General features: G+C 38.3%; 1 protein-coding gene across 5 annotated transcripts; it reads left to right on the forward strand.

Annotated features, from left to right (window-relative positions):
* Positions 1-2,112: 2,112 nt before the first annotated feature.
* LOC121960742 (MAP7 domain-containing protein 2-like) lies at positions 2,113-21,709 on the forward strand. Of its 5 annotated transcripts, none has more exons than XM_042510589.1 (13): positions 2,113-2,494; positions 6,030-6,119; positions 9,688-9,777; positions 11,060-11,178; positions 12,346-12,419; positions 13,028-13,236; positions 13,932-14,070; positions 14,880-15,060; positions 15,684-15,788; positions 15,921-15,984; positions 18,311-18,455; positions 19,372-19,649; positions 20,485-21,709. In XM_042510589.1, exons 1-12 carry the CDS (start codon positions 2,242-2,244, stop codon positions 19,643-19,645), a joined length of 1,743 nt encoding a protein of 580 aa, XP_042366523.1. In that variant the 5' UTR covers positions 2,113-2,241; the 3' UTR covers positions 19,646-19,649; positions 20,485-21,709. The 5 variants fall into 5 exon arrangements, with proteins under 5 accessions (XP_042366523.1, XP_042366524.1, XP_042366525.1 ...); XM_042510590.1 differs by having other exon boundaries at positions 19,393-19,649; XM_042510591.1 differs by having other exon boundaries at positions 11,084-11,178.
* Positions 21,710-21,761: the final 52 nt, after the last annotated feature.

Below are 21,761 nucleotides of genomic sequence, written 5' to 3' on the forward strand. Positions count from 1 at the left end.
TTAAATTAAATCAAATTAAATTAAATTAAAAAATGAAATGAAAACCAATCAAATAAATAAACAAACAATAAATACTTGTCGAAACAAATATTTACTCAGTCCTCAGATATACCGTATAAATGGGTCAATATCATAAAAAAATAACAGTATCTAAATAAGGAACCAGTGTGCTGATACATGTTGGTGTATTTTTATGATATTTGACCCCATTTTTATTCAAAAGGGTGTTTATTTATAACTATCCATTTTACTTACAGAAGATAAAATGTTTTTGCCTTTGTCTCCATCGCAGTGATTCATTACTGATGTCTCCAAAATAGCAAAAACACAGATGAAAACCTTAAAGGTAACTGGCATCATTCTTAGCTAGCTGATCAGATATTTACATACTAATCAATTCATATTCTTAGTAATCAGGGTCTAAAAGGTCTTAGAAGACAGTAAAATGTCCTAAATTTAATTTAAATTCTCTTGTTTAAATTAACTTAAATAAATCAGTTTTCATCAGTTAATCCGTCCGTAAATTGTCTTATCCCAGTCCAGATTGCTTTAATTTGATTGATTATATGATTAGTAATGATTATTATATCATTGAAAAGATAATTCTGGATCATATACTGGTTTCCCATTAGCCTTGATAACTTGACCAGCGTGTACATGACGCTGGTGTTAAATTTCATCCCATGTGGCATCAAAAAGCTCTTAAATTACCATAAAATCTCTGGATATCTGATATTAATACATGTGTATGAATAATAGATATAAACTGTGCAGTCACCAGATCTGGCAGTATGTAAAATTACATTAGAGGTATAAAAATGGGAAGGAAGTGTGTAAAGATCTCAGCCAAGGAGCTGTTCATTAAATAATGAATGCCTGAATTTAAAGGCAGATTATATTCTCCTAAAACAGCCCCCTACACAACACCCTAAAACAGTTACATTTTGCTGCTTTTAATTAATATTACCTTTTTTTTGTTCACTGATGTTTTTAAAGAATGTAAATAAATTAGTTTACACAATAGAAAAGATGAAAAAATAAAGAAGGAAATTAGGACTGCACAATAAATCGAATGTTAATCACAATTAAATAAACATGATCAACTGCAATATTAACGTTTATGCTTGACCCACTTATGAACTCTGTATTAACCCTTTGAAACCTTATCAAATTGGCTTAAATTTCCATAACCTAATTTTAAATAAAGAATTATAGGTATATGTTTACTTGGCATTTGACCTTAGTTATCTGACCATTTTCAGGTCATTTTCATGTCACCTTTCACTATTTTTTTGCAGTTTGCTGGACATCTCACAGCAATTTGCCAAATGCTCTATTATCGGGATAATTTTATTTGTATTTTGCTTCCAGAGAATTCACTGAATTCAGGTGATGAATATTTTTTAAGCCTCACTTGTGCAAAGATTTCTAAATCAACATAGCACAACGTGAATTAAAGCACTGCCCTGTTAATTTAAATGAGTAATCATGATAAATACTCATCATTTCAGTACTGATTAAAATTGCGATTATCATTTTGGCTGCAATTTTGCAGCACTAAAGGGAATTATTTTATTATTTCTCACCTAGATGAAAAAGTTGAACCACATCATGCCAAGTAACATATTGCATTGTTGTTCTGCTGTGATTTGTATGTATTTGTATGAAATTATTGTGTATTTTTACAGCACATTATAAAGAAGTATATAAATAAGGGAGAAAAAGGGAGAAAGAGTGAAGGAGAGAAGAAAAAAAAAATACCGGAGATAAAAACCAATGCAACCAGTATCAATATCCAATCCAGCCAGTATGCATGTGTGTGTGCGTGTGCGTGTGCGTGTGTGTGTGTGTGTGTGTGTAGGCATGGTCCCCTGTGTGTGTGTGTGTGTGTGTGTGTGTGTGTGTGTGTGTGTGTGTGTGTTCATGCATGTGTGTGGGGGTGGTGACGGGCTGCATTTTGTCCCTTCCCGTCTGCTGAAAGAGCTCGGTGAAATAGAGAGGGAGAGAGAGATTGAGGCAGAGAGAGAGAGGAGGAGGGTGGGGTGAGCAACTGGGAGGTAGGAGAGGGAGAGAGGGAGGGGGGGAGTCGGTTACCTAGAGGGAGAGGCAGACAGAGAGGAGAGAGAGAGGAGTGCTGCTGTATTATGTATCAGTGAGTGTCAGACCAGCCAGCGATCGAGCGCTGGTGACCGCCAGCAGACACATACAGACGGAGGGGCGAGGCTGCTGCATGCGGTAACCATGGCGCAGCCATCTCCGTGCGCATCGCCGGGTGTCCGTCGCCGTAGCGATGGCTCAGTGAGAGAGTGTCTCTTCTTCCCTGTCTCTGAACGCAACGAGCAGGAGAGGCTGGAGGCCCTGGTCCGCCGGAGAGCCGGAGGAGCCGAGAGACGAGGAGGAGGAGGAGGAGGAGGTGCAGGGGGGGAGGCTCGGGACCACCTGGATAACAGGCCTAAACGCTGGACGTGGGGAGGACCGCCTGACGGAGTGGAGGGTGAGTATGATGGGATGTGAGGTGATGATGTCAGTGGAGGGTTTGAGATGCAGAGGAGGAGAGGGTGTATGAGTGGATGGGGGCTGGGAGGAGGAGAGGTGTTTTTAGGGGGGAGGGCTGGAGGGCGTGGGGGATGGTGGGATGAAAGGGTGTGGACGACAGAGCAGAGGAAGAGGAAGTGAGATGAGGATAAAGAGAGGAAGGTGAAGTGTAAAGAAAGGAGAAGGACAGAGGATGGAAAAGGGTGTGGAGGCTGCAATGCAGGAGCTGCTCCGCGCTTTGTCTCCAAACCTCATCAGGTCCAGGAGAGGATGTGTGTGTTTTTATCTTCTGCGTGTGTGTAATCGGACGTGCTGACGTTGTGTATTTAACCTGGTGTTATGTGCTGGTTTGGGCTTTTAAATGTGCTACAGGTGTGTGTGTGTTTGTGTGTGTGTGTGTGTTATGGCTCTGTTGTTTTATTTCCGAGCTGGGAGGCAGCTCCAATTCCCAGAAGAGTTACACATCTAACCTTGAACGCACCAAGGCCGCTGACATAAACACAGACAAAGTGCGACACGAGGCCGTCACTGTGCCAGCATCCATCTCTGAGTTTATCTTTTTCTCTCTCGTGTCACATCATCTTTCCAAAATATCTCTGCCAGCGGGGAGGCCAGTGCGCCACCAGCTAGGCTCCACATCCTGCGGTGCATTCATAACGCCATCAATTATTCACAGTGCCCATCAGCCCAGCCGTCCTGGCACTGACCCGGGATCAGGGTCCATCCAGCAGCTCGTCTGGCTCCGGCCCGGCTGACTGGCAGAGAAGCTGCTCTGGGATCAGTCGGGCCCAGCAGAACGCTCACTGCAGCAGAAAACAGCAGCATCTCATCTTACAGCTCCACTCGATTAAAGGACAGACTCACTAAAGTGTGTGTTTGTGTGTGTGTGCTGCGGATTTGTCTCTGGGTCCAGGCTAGACCACTTAAAAAATCTGATCATAACTCAGTTTGTTTTGATCAAATCCAGTCGTCACAGCACTTACAGTTTTGTCTGAACCAGGGAAACATCACAACTGACCCATTCGTGTTCACAAGCTTTATGTTCTGGAAAATTGAAAGAAATATGGAGGGTATTGATCCGCCAATATTAAGCTCCAGGCTATAAATCAACCAGCTATAACAGGCTACTTCTGCATGTTAATAATGCAAACAGGAAACATGCTGTGCAGCTGGTCATTGTTGGACCCACAGATCTTCATTTTGTATTTTAGTGAGATTTCGACGTTTTTATAGGAACTAAAATATCAGGATGAACTTTTGCGTGTTCAAAAAGAATCAAAAGACGGGAAGATTAAACGAATCCTCATACAATGGTTCGTTTGATATCTAACAAATTAATGTCCCACAAATTAGCACCCACACTGGTAAGTTTAAGTTTAGGAAAGTAAAGTTACGTCAGTTAGGTTATGGAAAAGAACAACATATTGTTTTAGGGCGATTGGTATGATATCCTGCAAAAATGTACACACGAAAGTTCATATGATCTTCTAATTTGCGCCGCACAAATGACATTATGTATTTAACGTGCAGTTATGTAATTAACATATAGCTGCGGAGGTTAAGTTTAGGCAATAAAGTTACTATGGTTAGATTTAGTCCAGATTTTTTATGACCCATCCACCATTGACTGCTCCTTGTTTACTCCCATCAGCGCACTGCTCAGGTGATCGGAGCCTTTCAAAACATGTTGGAAATGTACAAATTTGGTTGCATATCTATTTGTACCAATAACTACAAACAGTTTGCGAGAAAAGAAAAATATTCGGGCTTTGTTATGTTCCATACTTCACATAAAGTTACGGACTAAATGTAAGATAACAATGCACCTTAAAATAACCCAAATTTCACCTGGTTTCACACAGGACACAAACACCCATCTCCCAGCGAAAAGTCCTGTGTTTGTTTGACCCATCTCAACCTCCTCCCTTATATGGACTCTCGCTCTTAATACTACTTTTGTTTTTATTCCAATCAGCGCATTCGTCACATGATCGCAGCCTTCACAGCTATGCCGGTTACATAGGAATTACTACCTAACGATAATGTTTGTCATCTATGGATTCTGGTGCATTACTTTTCGTACGAACAGTGCATGAAAACATCCTGGAATATTTGCATTTGATGTACTGGTACAGCCATAAAAACATGGAATATTTCAACATTATATGGCCTAAAAAAGAGCTGTAACAAGCTGATAATGAATATGTATGACAGTGTCAGGCGGAGTGGAGTAAGATGATTCCTCCAAAGGTGAAATAAAAGTTAGAAAACAGGATGTTTTTCAGGGTTACACGATGCCTTTAAGTGGGGTGGTGTTTTTTAAATCGCTGGTGAACCTCTGAGTTTGTGAGTTGTGATTGATGAGGATGATTTTAAAACATCAGAGCCCACAGGAGTCACTTTTCTTCGTGTTACTGTACATTTTTTAATAGTTTTTCTTTACTAAGCAAACCAAGTCTGTGTTTGAAACAGACTTTTTCCTTAATTTCAGCAGCACTTTGGTCCAGAGTGAAATATCTCAATAGCATCTGAATGAATGTGCATGGTCCCCAGAGTATGAATCCTGGTGATTTTGGTTGAAACTCTGACTTTCCATCCAGCACTGCCATGAGGTTGAAATTTGCTGCGGTTCAGAGAGAAATGTCTCTAAAACTGTTTGGTGCAGTTTGATGCAGATATTCATGGTCTTTGCAGATGTTAATCGAGCCTCATCTTGTTAATCTGTCTGTTAGCACCAGTTTTCTCGCAACCGAAGGCCCTGTCTACACAGATATCTTTGAAAATGGATGTTAAAATAAAAGACCTTTGTTTAACAAAATATCTCAGTGCACACTGGAATGCAAAAATGACTTTAAATGCCCACCAGGCCAGTGAGTGGTGATACAAACTCAGCAACAATACACCGTCCTGTCTGGCAGACTTGAAAAGTTTCTCAAAAAGCTGTGCTAACAAAGCGGAAACAAATCGCCATTGTTGTTGTTGTTTTTGGAGCATGCTCAGTACACAGTGTTATGTTCCAGACAAATACTCGCCACGTGCGAGTAGCATGACAACAAAAACAACAATACTGAGCTGAGTTTGTGCTGCTGACTCGACTGAGGTTATTAACAAAGGAAAGACTTTGTCAAAATGTCAAAATATTAAGTGTAGACATGGCCTTAATGTCTTTAATACCACGCATGTCACGCAGCTTCCCACGATGAAAACATGTCACAGGTTTCTTTTAAAAGCTAGCTTGGTTTTACTCACAGCTGTATTGCATGTTGGCTCCACCATGTTTGTTAGAAACATTCATGTTGCATCTATAATCTTGATGATGATTCGGCATAACGAGGTTTTGATGTGTCACTTCTAGCTGGGAATCTTATGTTTTTTATGCCAGGTGTTGCTGTGTACGTCAGTGTGTGTTGCTGCCTATTTGTGCGTCGTTTGTTAGTGATGCGGGTGTGTGTGTAACGCTTTGCTTTCTCCGCTCTGCTTCACCTGCTGCCCAGGTAACCCTAAGACCCCGCCCTGCAATGCCATTGGCTCTGCTCAGCCCAATGAGCTTCCTGCTGCTTCCAGCGCCAGCCAATCCCGTAACGGTACAGACCACATGACTCTGTGTGTGTGCCACGCTCATGCCGCTGCCCCACCTCACCCTGAATCCTGCTGTCTCACCTGCAGCTGTTCCTCTGTCTCGCATGTGTGTGTAGACGTCTTTGTGTCGTCACATCAGCTGTTTTATCGTCTTGGAGTGTGTTTATGACGTGTGTGCTGGTGCTTGTAAAATCTTTATTTCCTTCTTACTCAGTATATTTACTCTCCTCTCTGAGTAAATGCAAAAACATGCTTCTCGTACACACTTCACAACATCTTTTCATCGAGACGCAGCTGGAGGGTTTCTGCATAGTTCAGACAGGTTTTTGCTCCAAAATCTAAACAACAAAACGTTTGTCGCTGCAGTTCTTTGTGTCACACAATTGCAGAGACATCCAGCAGCATTTGGGTTGGGCCGACACCCAACAAAGAGCTGGAAAGGAGACATCAGATGGAGGAAGCACACAGATGATTTTATTAATTTAATAGAGTTTAGATTTCTGTTTCCGGGATGTCTCTTTGTCACTGTGCCCTCTAGTCTGCTGAATGCATCAGATTAACGTGACTTGTTTAAAAAAAATAGAGCAAATTAGTCTTTTGGCCTTTAGTAGTTGTCAAAATTTCTGAAAGAAAATATGGTTTGAGCTGCCAGAAAATATTAACAAATGCAATGAAAGGTATTTAATGCATACTGCACAGTATGTTAGCATTGTGCTTTATTTAAAAAGATCATCAAATAATGAAACAACAAGACAACAAAATTCATGATAAGAAAAAAGGCTCAGCTTCCCCCAAATATTCTCTTTTGTTAACTAAACAAAACTTGAATGTTAGAAGTTTTTTTTCAGTGCACAAAAGAAAAAAACAATCTTCAACTTCATGACAAAAGGCAAATTTAGGGTATTAAATCCAAAATTAATGACAGATAATGAAGAAGATGAAAAAGACTTAAAAGTGCTTAAAGTCCTGCTTTAAGGCTTTAAGACGAACAAATTTAAGGATTTATTATTCATTGCACAATGAAATCCCCTTCCATGCTTCAACATTTATAAACAGATGTTAAAAATATTATATAAATAAAATAAACATGTAAAATTAGCACAGAGGGAAGAGATTAAAAGGAAAACTAAATATATATATACAGTTACGTATAAAATTGTAAATAAATAAAAAACTTTGGTTCTATAGTTATTTAATTTGGTTACACAACCTCAAACTGTGCCTGTTTAAATTGTGTGTGTGTGTGTGTGTGTGTGTGTGTGTGTGTGTGTGTGTGTGTAACAGAGAGAGAAACATTTGTGCTGTACAGAGGCGAAGTCACTTCCTGTTTGTTCTCCACCATGGGACATTATTATTTTGGAGAAATATGTGGGGAAGACAATGGGGAGAGACAAATAATTCCTTGATCCTGTTGGAATTTGAGCCATGAATTACACATTAAATGATGTTTGTCAATTTAAAAGATAATTATAGAAGTCAAGAAAGTCGCAGTTTTTCGTGTGTTTGTTACTGTGTGAAACCGGCCAGCGAGCTACATCTCTCATCAGGCACAATACGTTACTGATACAATACACCTGTGTGTTCCACACACAGGTGTAACGTTATATTACTTGATGTGTTTTATTCAGTAACTTCTGTTTTTGTTGTTGTTGTTTTAATCAGCTGGGAAACAAAAGATCTAATAATTGCTCACGAGTACATCAGTGAAACACACAGCCAGTGCAGCTTGAGTGAGACAGTTATGACATCACCTATGCAACTTGTGTCTTTCAAATTACATATTTGCATATTTTTATGCTTAAACAGTTTTTATATATATATATATATATATTTATATATATATTATTTGTCTCTCGTCATGTAAATGTTTTTAGGATTAAGGTCTCATGGTGGTCTACCAAGGGGAGGGATTTTGCCTTTCTATTGTTCATCATTTTCACAGCACAGACAGTATTTCCACTTCTCCTCTGTGGCTGATGAGTGTCTGGTTTGGAGCCACACACACACACACAAACACACACACACACACCACACACACACACACACACACACACGCACGCCCTTATCACAACAAAGGGCTGCTCCACTTCCTGTCTTCCTGGCCCAGGGTCGTGTTTAGTGATGCATACATATCATCCTCCGCAGGGGGTTCAGTCTATAAAACACCCTCCACACACACATGCACACACACACACACACACACACACACACACACACACACACACACACACACCATACATCATACCAGACATTTACCCTGCAGCAATCTGTGGAACTTATTAGACCCCACCTACACACCATGGATGTATTAGCTACACACAGGCAGAGTTCAGATCAAAACACACACACACACACACACACACACACACACACACACACAGCACCCACCAGACATTTCCAATCATCCCTGTCCCGAATTACAGAAGCAGCCCCTGCAGAAATCGATGTGTTTGGTTTTTTTGCACTTCTGCTGAACTGTTGCACTTTTGCTTTAAACCCGCGAGGAATTTCACCGAAACTCGCACTTTTACTGTACTTTTTAATGTACTAAATTGAGTCCCAGTTGGTGGAGAATAAAAATCTTTTATTATATAAATACAGTTTTAGCTACTGAATTCCAGAAAAACATGCCTCCAGCGCTGAGCGAGGATCCTGCAGTAGATGCTGAGATGATCATTAAAATGGAAAAAGGGCCATGAAGTCAGCCAGTTAGGATAATACACAAGAAAGAAAATGAAATAAATAAATCATAATTTGACTCGATATTATGCAGAAGCTCTAAGAAAAACATTCAAAAAACATGCTCATGCATGTAAAGAAAACAAAAATTGTGTTTTTTTGACACACAAATAGTAAAATAAACTGTTAAATCACTATGAAACAAGGACATAAAAGATTTAAAAGCAGCAGCTGTGATGACAATCATGATAGAAATGTTCTAATTTTCTAAAAATTCCAAGAAAGGATTGCATATTTTGATTAATTAATTGTTTAGTTTTTCCTCCAACAATATGTATGTCAGTCTATCTGACCCTAAAGTCAAAGAGGGCGTATTTTTCCAAAAGAGAGTAATTATACTGCTGACCTTAAGTAGTCTGAAATCTATCAGCGTTGACTGTAAAATTCTTACTCACCGTGCGGGATATGTTCTGCATAATACTTAAATAATTACTTAAATTAAAATTATAATCCCAGTCTCTTGATTCTCAGTAATCAGATTACAGTGTGCATGTTGTCACGATGCTTTCAGGTGCAGCAGGAAACATCTTCGTCTCGATTTAACGGCTCTGCAGCGGCTGCGTCTGTATCATCATCCTCCATTTCATGATGAAGCAGGCTGCTCTCAGTTCTGCTGCTTCATTTCTGCCTCACATCGCCACAAGGTTAATTTATTCAGCAGCCCGCGCCGCTTATCGATCAGCGGGATTATTTTCTGTGTGAGCCGGCAGTTTGTGTTTGTCGTGTGATTGGTGTTTAACATTTACAGCATCCTTCGATTCACACGCAGCAGGAGCAGTGCTTTGACTCACCGTCATGTTTATGTGTGCGTGATGTGTGTTTTTTTTTAATCAGTTGGTGACTTCCTGTCTCCACCCGGGATGGATCAGCCAATCAGCAAACAGCTCTCAAACTCTACAGCCGCCCTCCATTCACCAGAGAGAGGTACATCACAGAGAGTTCATATTCCAACACGTTCTCGTCAAATATCATCTTTTTCATTGAATCTACACATCTAGATATGACGAGCCGGTTACCCTCCTGTGTCTGATTTTGATGCTCTGGGACAGCGTGTCAATTTACACTTGTAAATGCACTGTGTCCTTTAAAGTGCACTTCCCTTTTCACAGTACAGAAATTTACAAAATAAACTTACAATGTTGTTAAAACACTTTACAAAACATTTTAGGTTCAAATTTGGGCAACAAAAGCATGTGGTTCAGTTTAAAAAAAACATGGCTTGGCGTAAAATTCACACAGAGAACGAGCAACAGGCTCCTGGGTGAAAGGCTGTTTGTTTAACCCATTCACTTCCCTTCCTGCCGCAATATATGGACCTTTTTTGCGCTTCATATTACGGTAATTGCCGGCGGGGTTACAAACTGCCGCCACGTAAAGCGCCTGTTTGCGTTGGTGTCTGATGTTGATGTCCACTGACAAATAAGCAGTATTTGACAAACTTACAACATAAGTAAAACACTTCATTTTAGGTTTTATTTCTGCAAGTTTAGGTGGTGTAGAAGTTTAGAAAAAAAATGCTTAAAATTCCCACTGGAAGCGAACACCAGGCTCCAGATATTGTCTGACCCATCCACAGCACCTCTTGCCCTCCCTATATGGACTTTCTTGTGCTTAAATAGTTGTATATGAGTATCATCCTGCCACAAAAGGTGCATTTTTGTGTCTGTGTCTGACGCCGACGTCCACTGACAGATCGTCAGTGGGCGTGCCTGGTGCGTATTATACCACAATGAAAGGTGCTTAGTGTGGGCATGTGTGGCGTCAATATCTGCTGACAAATCTGTGGTATTTGACGGTTTGAGTTTGTGCTCACTGCCTCCAAAACTGTCACACCCCGTATGTTTGATACCACCACTGAAGGTGCCTCTTTGTGTCTGTCACTGGAAAAGTATCTGATGAGTTTGGAGTCCAAAACTTTCTCTGGAAGTAAAGATGCAGAACAGGTTAGAGGCCACATAACAAAAAATTAAAAATACCCGAGTGATTCTGCATAAAATATTGAAGGGTACAAGTACTAAAAGCTTTTAATTTCTCATAATTTATTTACATTTTCAACTTAAATTTAGTATATCTCTTTCGTTTATGTAAATATGTGAATGGAGCTGAATATTTTTGCTCAAATGTGTCCTCTGATTTTCCTCGGTGTGTGTCACCATCATCGTGTCTGCATTTGTGTGTGTGCGTGTGTCGGTCCGTGACCCGTCAGTGTCTTTTGTGTCCCATCGAACAGCTTCCCCCAACCACCACAGACCGTACAGAAGTTCCTCCAACCGCAGGAGCATCGCTGGACTCCCCGAAGAAGCATCCAAAGCCAAAACACCCACGGTCAGACCTCACACACACACACACACACGCACGCGCACACACACACACACACACACACACACACATGCAAACGTAGAGAACTAGACGCCTCATTAACTGTGAGCTGCTCAAGACTCAAAGGTCACATTAACAAGTGTTATGAGACATTTTGTTTATTATGTTTAATTAGAAATATGTAGATAAATACACACACCTACACACACGCCTGCAGCTGCAATCTAGAGAGTCAAAGGTCGTATTATGTGCAGATTGATCTAAATTTCTCTGTAGAATTACTGTAAAACACGTTTGTGACTGTTTGTTATTAACTTCTGGGGTTCCTACTGCTGTTTTTCCTTCAAAATAAGATCACGTTTTTAAAAAGAAAATGCTGCTGTGCTTTTTTTTTTTGTCATCACTGAGGAGGATGCAAATATTGAAATGTTTGTTCGACTGACTTTTTATTCCCAACACCATCACATGTTTAGTTTCCCTCATCATATTTTGTGCTGCACAGCAGCCCAGCAGGTTTTGTGCAGATTTGAGGTGATGTCTCTTAATGTGAAATGCAAAGTAAAAAACAACATTTTATCATCAGAATAAAGATTAGAAAACTGAGGGAGTCTGGTGCATAATCAGCAGTTTATTTGCATTTTATTCCCATTATGCAGCAGGAAACATAAGTCACAACTGGGTCTGTGGAGACGTAAAAATCTATTTAAGAGTCCAGTCTTAGACTGCTTTCACAAAAATGAAGCAGAAAACTAAACATAATGTTTTTTAACAGTGAAAATAGTCACATTTCTTTTTAGATCTGAACAGGTTTCTTGGGTGGCAGCTTTTTGAAGTCAGTACAGCAATTTATTTGGGTGTGAAACATGAGTGAAAGTACTTTATATACAGTACATATACTGTTTATATCACATTTATATTTCTGTGTAAACAGCTGTAGATATAGATATTTATTACTTCCCATCATGCGTCATATCAGGTTCTAATGTTGCTGATATACATTATAGTCTATTTATGTAGTTATGATGAAGTTTAAAAATGAACGCTGTAGGGAATTAATTAACAATGAGCATGGAACAAATGTTTAATAAAATACTTGATGTCATGGTTAACTGGTTGTTTATATGATGTGCTCTTGTTATTGTCGCATTAATATTTGTAAACATGATTTTACAGGGTGAGACTCCAAACGCACCCGCCCGCAGTTCTTCCTTCAGGGCCAACAGCAAGGGCCCGGCCACACCGAAACGGTACGAAACACACACAAACATACACACCTCACCTTGATTTTCAGTTTATGAAAGATGCAGGAGGACAAAATAATTAGACTATATCAATTCAGGAAGGGAACTTTTTTTGTAGCACCTTTCATACAAGAAATGCAGCCCAACGTGCTTTACAAGAAAGACATTAAATGCAGCAAGTGCTTGACATCAAAACACATAAAAGACAAAATAAAACCTGCATGTAAAAATAAAATAAAATCAGGGTAAAATACACAGAGTGCACCTTCAAATGGATAAAATCCACTTAATAATACTAGTAAAAATAAGATAAAATAAGGATAAAAATTTAGTGCTCAGAATGCAGAACATAAAATGGAAAATAAAACAAATCAAATATAACTCACTGACATTATTATTAAAATAAGCATAAAAACAAAGTATATAAAATGCATAAAATCAAGGAAAACACAACATTTTTCTTCCCCATGCTCTTTTTCGCACATTGTATGTGTGTTATAGTGGTTTTAAATATAAATCCGATTGTTGTGCATTTACATGAGCGCAGCAAATAAAAAATGAATAAAAATTCATGATACTTGAGGTGACCTGATGTGTTTTTTGTTGGTTTTTAGGGTGAGGTCAAACAGGAGTCGCCCCCAGTCGCCCTGCTCCCCGGGCCAGTACCCCCCCTCCCCGCACCGGCAGAGGGCCACCACCCCCGGCACCGACGACAGGGGCCACAGCGAGGTCAAAGGTCACAGCACCCTGGAGAGGAAATCTACCAAATCTGAGACCTTGGAGAGAAAGATCCCCAAATCCACCAGCAAAGAACTCAACGCAGGTAACAAAGCTACAGCGTGTTTTTCTGTTTGTGCAGCTGAATAAAATCTAAATGTTAGTAATTATAGTTTTTACTTCATTTTAGGACGCAGCACTATGGGAAGGCAACATAAAACCAGGTCGATTTGGCAAAAATAAAGTTACTTACATATACAAAAAAGGGGCGAACTACAAGAAAAAAGCCCTTTGGGTCATTCAACCTTCCATACATACATGTGCTATAAACAAAATATAATTAAAACCTCAACAACCTGAGCAAAAAACACCAACACAAACACATTACATCCATATAATAATGACCTCAAAAGCTTTATACTTTCATCGTTATCATAATCATTTAATTTGAAGTAAATTCCTCATATTTTGTTGACAGAAAGAGGGAAAAGCAAAGAGAGGCAGAAAATTTGAGCAACAAAATTAACCAGAATCTATTTCCTCTCTGTGTTTGTTGTCTGAATAGAAACTACATCAAAACTAAATTAAAAACACGTTTTTCTTCTCTGTTTTGGACTTCTGTCCACACTAAGCTGCTGTTTTCTTCACCTGAAAGCTTTTTTGGAGAGTAGAAACATTCGTCCACTCTTCAGGTTTTTCTGACTCCTCAGAGATTTGTCCAGACACATCTCTCTTTCTGTTTTGTTAAGTCATTCTGCACCACCGTCTCTGTCTCCACCGTCTCTGTCTCCACACACGCAGAGTCTCCGGGCACGCCCACGGGCAGGAGCGTTGGTGGGACGACGGACGCCGAGGAGGCGTCCAGACTGCTGGCAGAGAGGCGACGTTTGGCCCGAATACAGAAGGAGCAGGAGGAGAAGCAGCGGCAGGAGGAGGAGAGGTGTGTGTGTGTGTGTGTGTGTGTGTGTGTGTGTGTGTGTGTGTGTGCATTAGAGCTGAAATTGATCTCTAGCTACTCTGATTACTTATTAATCCTTCATATCATCCCTTTGTTTCAGCATCTCAAGTATGAGGATTTATGGTATTAATTTGTCTTAAATGTCTAAACTTCAGATCTTTAGATTATTATCATTTAAAGATGTTACCTTTAGATCTTAGAGACTGTGATGGTTGAAATTTTGTAGACTAATCCAGAGATTATTTAGTGTGTTAATCCATAATGAAAATAATTTTTAGTTGCAGTCCTAAAATGCATGTTTACATGTGTATTTATGTAAGAATGTGCACACTCGCGTGTCTCCTAATGGATTATTCCTATTTTGATATTAGTACATTAATATTGTATCATTATGTAAATTACGACAGCCTGTTAAAATAACTAAATACAAATGTTATCCTCTTGTATATTTATTTTTGTATCATTATTTTTTCTATTTCAGATTTACAACCCTTATAGTACTTTTCTTCTCTTTTCTGTCACTAAATTATCAAAAATCTAATCGCCACCTGATCATCACTTGATTTTTCCGCTTCAATTTTTTTAGTTTTTGCCACAAGTCTGACTGGAACTTTTGAACTTAGTATATAAAATACATAATACATGTGGAGCAACAAGCTTTTCTGTGACCGAGCACCATGATTGTGAGAATTTAGAGTTAAAACGGATTAATTTAGAGGTAAAGGGGATTTATGTCAGCGCTAGCTTTGTACAGTGGCCCAGACAGCTCAAACCTTCATGTGCTCCTGCAGGCAGAGGGCAGAGGAGGAGCAGAGGAGGCAGCAGGAGGCCAGAGAGAGGCAGGAGAGAGCTGCTCTGCAGGCCGAGGAGGAGCGAGTGAAGCGGGAGGAGGAGAGGAGGAACAGGGAGGACAAGGAGAGACGGCAGAAGGAGCAGAGATGGAAAGACATGCAGGACCAGCTGGACAGAGAGGTCAGCTCACAGTAATGTCTTCATTTCATTCCATTTCATTTTATTTTATTTTATTTTATTTTACTTTATTTTATTTTATTTTATTATTTTATTTTATTTTATTTTTTTAATTTTTTTATTTTTTTTCATGCAATGTCTCTGAAGTATTGTGTGCTATCTGGATGTGATAAGATTGTTTCATGTCATATTAATATTTATTGTTTTGTTGATTTTGACACCAGAAACTATGAATTGTGTCCCACCAACTATTGAGTGTCAGCTTTGGTTTCTTTCTTTTTTTCTTTAATTTTTGAAATTTTCTGTAATGCTTTTATGTGATGCCATCTTTTAATTTGTCGTCCAGTTTGTCTTTTAATTTTCTGTTTGAATTTATCTTTTAATCCCGCTTATTATTATCATTATTAGTAATGATCTGTGTTAACTGCCTTTATTTTGTTATTGTATTTTTCAAACATGTTCCTGCCTCTAATCTGTTTAATTCTGTCTTAACTCTTGTCTGGCCTTTGTTCAGCATTATTGACTAACTTCTATCCTTATATCGCCTCTGAGGTTTACTGCCTTTGCTTTGTAAAAGGTGCTATATGAATGAAAGCTAGTATTATTAATATATTATGACCTTTCAGAGAGAGGAGGCCTGCCTGCGAGCCCAGAAGGAGGCTGAGAGGAAGAGGCAGGAGAGAGAGCAGCTGCACATCCAGGAGGAGCAGGAGAGGCTGCAGAGGAAGAAGGTTTTCACGTCAAAACATCAAATGGCCTTAATCATGAGTTATTGATCATCAAAACACATTTATGCAATTAAAAATCAAACAATGTAAACAAAGCGTACTTCACCTTTAGTGTTTTTGTGTCTGCTCTCACAGAGAATCGAGGAGATCATGAAGAGAACAAGAAAGAGTGAAGTTGAGCCTCTGTCTGCAGCTGCAGGTGAACTTTAAACACACACTCCTGTAACACACACCGCACACACAAAAATGTCTCCAATACTTTTATTTAACTATCAACATGCAGACAAATCAAACAATAAAAACAGTGCAGGAAACACGCTGGCCACGCAAACCAAATTTATCACCTAAATACAAAACAGACAACATATATTATAGCCAACAGAACTGAGAATATCAATATCTATATACAATACATATATCTATCTATCTATCTCTCTCTCTCTCTCTCTCTCTCTCTCTCTATATATATATATATATATATATATGCATGAATAAGGAGACCTCAGTATGTTTTTGTTAAAATACAAAAAACATAAGTTTTACGCAGGCTAAAAAAAAAAGCAAAAAAAAAAGATGGATAAATAAATAAAATGACATTGTACAAATCATTCTTCCAAAGTACCCAAAAATACCAGTATACCTAAAAAAGAGTGCCCACCTTTACACTTGAATCTGTGTGTGAGATGCTCCATCGGTATGAGGTCAAAAATCAGTTTATGCCGTTTTAGTAATGTTTTTTCAAGCAGCAAATGTGAGGATACTGAACAATCTTCCTCCATGTAAGCCCTTAAATTAGGATTACTGTATAGATTGTGTAGTATAAATTAAGTTACAGTATTATATTATGCCATGCTACTTGCAAATGAGCAAAGTCTGAGGTTCAACGTTAACGTTAACATCAAAAATTAAATTTGACCCCAATAATCTTCAATATGGATACACGACTACACACAGTGCCAAAGCTTCCCACGTCCACTTTACATTTTAAACACATTTTTGGTGAACTTGAATTCATCTTGTGTCTCAGCTGGAGGGTAATGTGTCATAGATGCAGTATCTGAGTTGCTGTTATTTCTTCTTACAAACGTCACTGTGCTCAATTTATCACCATGTTTTAATTATTTTTTACTTGAATATATAATGTCGTTTAAAAAAAAACTTGCTGTTCCTCCAGTTGAATTAGTTTTCTGTAAAAGCGATGAGTCTCAGCTGCAGTGTGACTCAGCAGAGTCAGAGCGGCAGGAGAACAGCGTCTCCCAGTGGCTCAAAAACGCAATAACAATAAAACCACTGCAGCATTTAGTAAACTCAGTGACATGTAGTCACATTACAGCTGTTTTATTAGATTAGATTAAATTCGATCTGGTTAGATAGATATTTATTTCAAACATGTAAAACAAACAAACTAATAAAAATCGATGCTCAATGAATAGATTCAAACAAGCAACAAAAAACTGCAACTTTCATGTTCAAAAAGTGTGTATATGTGTATGCACCTGCACATAAACACATAATATATAGTTTATAAACAGTAATTCAGGTTAACAGATGACCACAGAAACACACCGATAACTACAGTGCTGCAAACTGAGCTACAAAACCTGCAAAATAAATCATGTAGAAAAAAAAGCATCAACACTAAATTTTGAATTTAACCTGTGACATTTTAACCCTCAGCATCAGTTTTTTTTTGCATTGACACCTTTTATAAGCATTTAAACCTGAGACAGATGGTTTGATTTCTTTCAAAAACGTGAAAAAAAATATAATGAGCAACCTGGCAAGAAATGCCTTGCAAACTGCAAAAAAATTAGAGAAAGGTGACAAGGAAAATATCTGAATATTAGCTTAAAGGGATTATTAGATAATATCAAAAAAAAAAGGGAAAACTATCCAGAAATTTCTTTTAATTATATATATTTAAAATTATGTTACAGAAAAAGAGTAGTTATTTTTAGCACCCTCTAAAAGATTTTGTAAGTTTGTGACTTTATTGCAAAAATTATATTTCAGAGTTTAGGTGTGAATTAAAGGATACGGACATGATTTAAGTTTATTTATACAAATATATAATGATGGGATTAAGTGACTCATTGATGTGGTTTATGATCATGAGTTATTAACACTGATTGATTTTTCTTGGAATAAAAGTAAGATTAAAAAATAATTCAACAATTATTGCAAATGTTATTTAAAAAGAGCATGGATATTATTTAAGACAAATAAAATAAATGAAAAATAAAATAAATATTTTAAAAAAAGCAATAAATGCATTTAATAAATATGTGGCACAGCATGCTATTTATTAAATTAAAAATGGTATTAAACATGATGACACGATGTTTCCCTTTAAAGACAAAGATTGGTACCGGACATGATTTATGTCATTCAAGAAATTAATTCATTGGCTGAATTAACTAACATAATTTGTTTTTCTATTTATTTGAAATTTCAACCAAACGCTCGTAATATTATTCACCTTTTTCCGTTAAAACAAACATTTAAAGGACTGTATGTGTTGGCAGCGTCCGACGCGAGGCCAGAGGCTGCAGTCCCCTCAGAGGAGGACGCCGCGACTCCGGCTGAGGCCCCCGTCATCATGCTCGGACCCCTGGAGAACAAGAGCTGCGTGGACGAGCTGTCTGACGGAGTCCAGTCCATGGACGTCAGGTGAGACGTCCTTGTCCGTCTCTCTCGGTCTGTCTTAAATGTCCATGAGTCTCTCAGGTGTTTTCAGGAGTCTCTGGCTTTGTTCACTGTGCAGAACTTCATCCTCAGTTTCATTAGTTTTTAAATCATTTCAGCATCGACTCTGCGTGTTTTTGTGAATAGAACTAAAAGAATTACCAATATTTTGTATTTTTCTTCTTACTGCTTGTACATTTGTGCACAGTCAGCCAAGTTTTGTCTGCATCGAGGCGACTGCCCACATACCAATCAGCCTTTTTTGGCTTCTTTTCTTCTTTCTTCTTTCTCATTGTGATCACATTCTGCTCATCTCAACAGCCAAAAGTTTGTAAATGTGTATAAGGAGTCTAAAAATGTAGGGAGAAGATTTATTTTTGTCAGTAAAGTGGTGGCAAATTATATTATAATATATTTATTTATGTATTTATTTTTAGTTCATTTTTCAATGACATATGAAATCTGCTATTAAAAAGGCAAAAAAAAAAATGGGGCATCAGTGGCTGAGTGGATAAAGCAGGTACCCCATGAATAAAGGCAGTGTACTTGCCACAGCAATCTTGGGTTCAATTCCCACTCAAGGCCCTTTGCTGCATATCATCCCCACTCTTTCTCCCCCTTTCACGCTATTGATCTGTCTTATCTAATAAAGGCTAAAATGCCAAAAAAATAACCTTTAAAAAAAAGGCAAAAAGTGACAATTAGATGTTGTGTTTATGAAAATAAACCCTGAAATTAAAAAAAATAACAACAATATTTAATTTATATATAAAATACGCAAACACAGGGACTGCTTTCATCCAGATCTCATTTTCTACCTCATAACGAAACCTAAAACTGTGTGTAAAATGACTCGCAAATTAATAAAATATTCTGTCTCTGTCACCATCGTGTCTTTAAGTTCTCCATCTGTCTCCATCAGTCCAGTGTCCAGGGACGAGCAGCCGAGCGCTCATGAGTTCTCGCCGCTCACAGAGGAGCACGTGATGGACCTCGACGCCCAAGGCCAGCGAGGACAGCGGCAGGGCGCCGAAACGCCTCCGTACCCCAAACTGCAGGCCGGCAGCGGGGTGGGAGACCTCAACAAGAACCTGCTGATTCAAGGGTACAGCGCCGCCTCCGAGTCCTCCCAGCTCATCCCCAGTGTCGGCCCGAGCAAACTGGACGTCCAGTAGCCAGGTACAGACGCTCCACCTTTGCTTTAATCAGAAACTGTTTACCTTTAGATTTTATATTTACCTTTAAGATTTGATTTTTTTTTGTGCATTTAGATTTTATATTTACCTTTTAGATTTAAAGTTTTACAGAGGGAGTGTCCTCATCACAGCGGCCGCGGGTTCTCCTTTCTCTCCCCTGTCATGGTCAATCTGTCCTGTGTGTAATTAAACCAAAAAAAAGAAAAAATAATAATTAAAAACTGATTTTCAGAGACTTTGTTTCCAGTTTTCTGGTGATGTTTAAAGAATGTCAATAAAAAAAGAATATACTGCAGCAACATTTTTATGTTAAATACTCTAAATATATTTTTTAATCCTCAGGAAAGAATACAAAATAATTCACCCCCCTGCTGTGGATTTAATCTTTGGCAAAAACTGTGATTCATAAGTTTTCATTCATTCTGTTAATGATTTTATTGCACCATGTAACATCCATGCTCAACGCAAAAATCCTCTGAAATTTTCATGTTTCTTTGTGTTAGTATTTCCATTTCTGTCTCGTCTTCATGTGCATTGTCCCCGGTGTATTGCTGTTCAGGTAGAAAAAGTAGACATTTTAAGTACTTATATATGTATTATATACACTCTGCACAGTGCCAGAAACAGGTAATAATAAAAAAAAGAAAAAAATGCTGTGAAAATTTGTCATAAATCAGGAGAAATTCTGGAGAATTGTGACCCTGAGAGGGTTATGAGCTGAGTATGATGCAAATCCACTTTGTACTTTGTACGATTAAAAACACAAAGGAATAAAAAGTAGGTCTGAACAGATTTCCATGCTGTTTTCTCTCTCTCAGGACCGTCTCGGGAGCTGGTGGAAACAGGAGGAACAGACCAAGAGACCGTCACCTCTGTCTGCAGAAACAACAACAATCATCATTTCCACAAAGGAACAAATGCCGAACAACTAACTTCACGTCTGTATAACAGTAAAGCTTCTGGCCACATTTTGAGGCAGCGCACACGGGCAATTTGGACTCAAAATACAACACAGTTTGACAAAATCATGCGAATAATGCTTAGTATGTTAAGGACAGGGTTATGTGACAGAGAAGGAGGTGGGGTCAGCATTGATGCGTGTCACGAAAGAGTTTAGGAAAGTGAAACGACTGTAAAACAAGGAAACTATGGAGGCAGAGAACGGCCGTGTTTGAAATTATTTTGAAATGCTGTTAATTATTTTGTCATCTTCAGATACTGAATCTTGTGTTCTTGGGAAAACAAAAGGCCGATTTCTCCACATAATGACATTATTTATTTATTCCGAGAAAACGACTTTTGTTTCCTTGAAATCACAAGTTAATTTTTTCGTTATCAAAACCCGATAACAGCTTTATGTTTGTCGATTCTTGACAGAAAAAAGGCCAATTTCTCAATGAGATAATTTATGCCAAGAAAACAACTTTTTTTCCTCTAGATCATGAGATAATTACTTAAAAATGAGCGTCTGGTTCATTTAATCAGACCGGATTTCAGCATCTGGCAGGTTTTTTAGGCTTGTTAAAAAAAGGACACAGAAACGTTAAAAAACAGTTTATTGTTTAAATTCAGAACTACACAGTTACAAGTGTTTTCACATTTTCAGCATGTATTTTCTAACATTACAGTGTGTTTAGAAAGAAATCACTGATTTCACTTTACCTGGACTGACAAAAAATGCAAGTATGGCTGTTCTCGACTTCCATAGGAAACATTTGCAGAAAACTTTATTTATGCTATAAAACTTACTGTAACGGCTTGAGTTGCAGGTCAATGTGAGCCCAAATCTGCACGCATCAACTAAAATTTTCTTCTTTTTAAATTTTTTTTAATTTAATTTTTTATTGGCAGCCAGAAGATTTACAAAAAAGACAATTATAAAAACTTTACTACAAGCCTGTTTTGACGATAATAAATCACAACAAAATAAAAGGTAATAAATAAGAGTAGAAGCCAAAAGACAAGTTAGCAGGTAAACAAATGAAAGCACACAAAGATAGATACATAAAAAAGTTTATTAATATAATAAATTAACAAATAAGACGAAAAAAAGAGGGTGACAGAAAACATTATGGTTCAATTTCCATTAGATTCC

This window comes from Plectropomus leopardus, chromosome 21 (genome assembly GCF_008729295.1).
Source record: "Plectropomus leopardus isolate mb chromosome 21, YSFRI_Pleo_2.0, whole genome shotgun sequence".
NCBI classification, from domain to species: Eukaryota; Metazoa; Chordata; class Actinopteri; order Perciformes; family Serranidae; genus Plectropomus; species Plectropomus leopardus.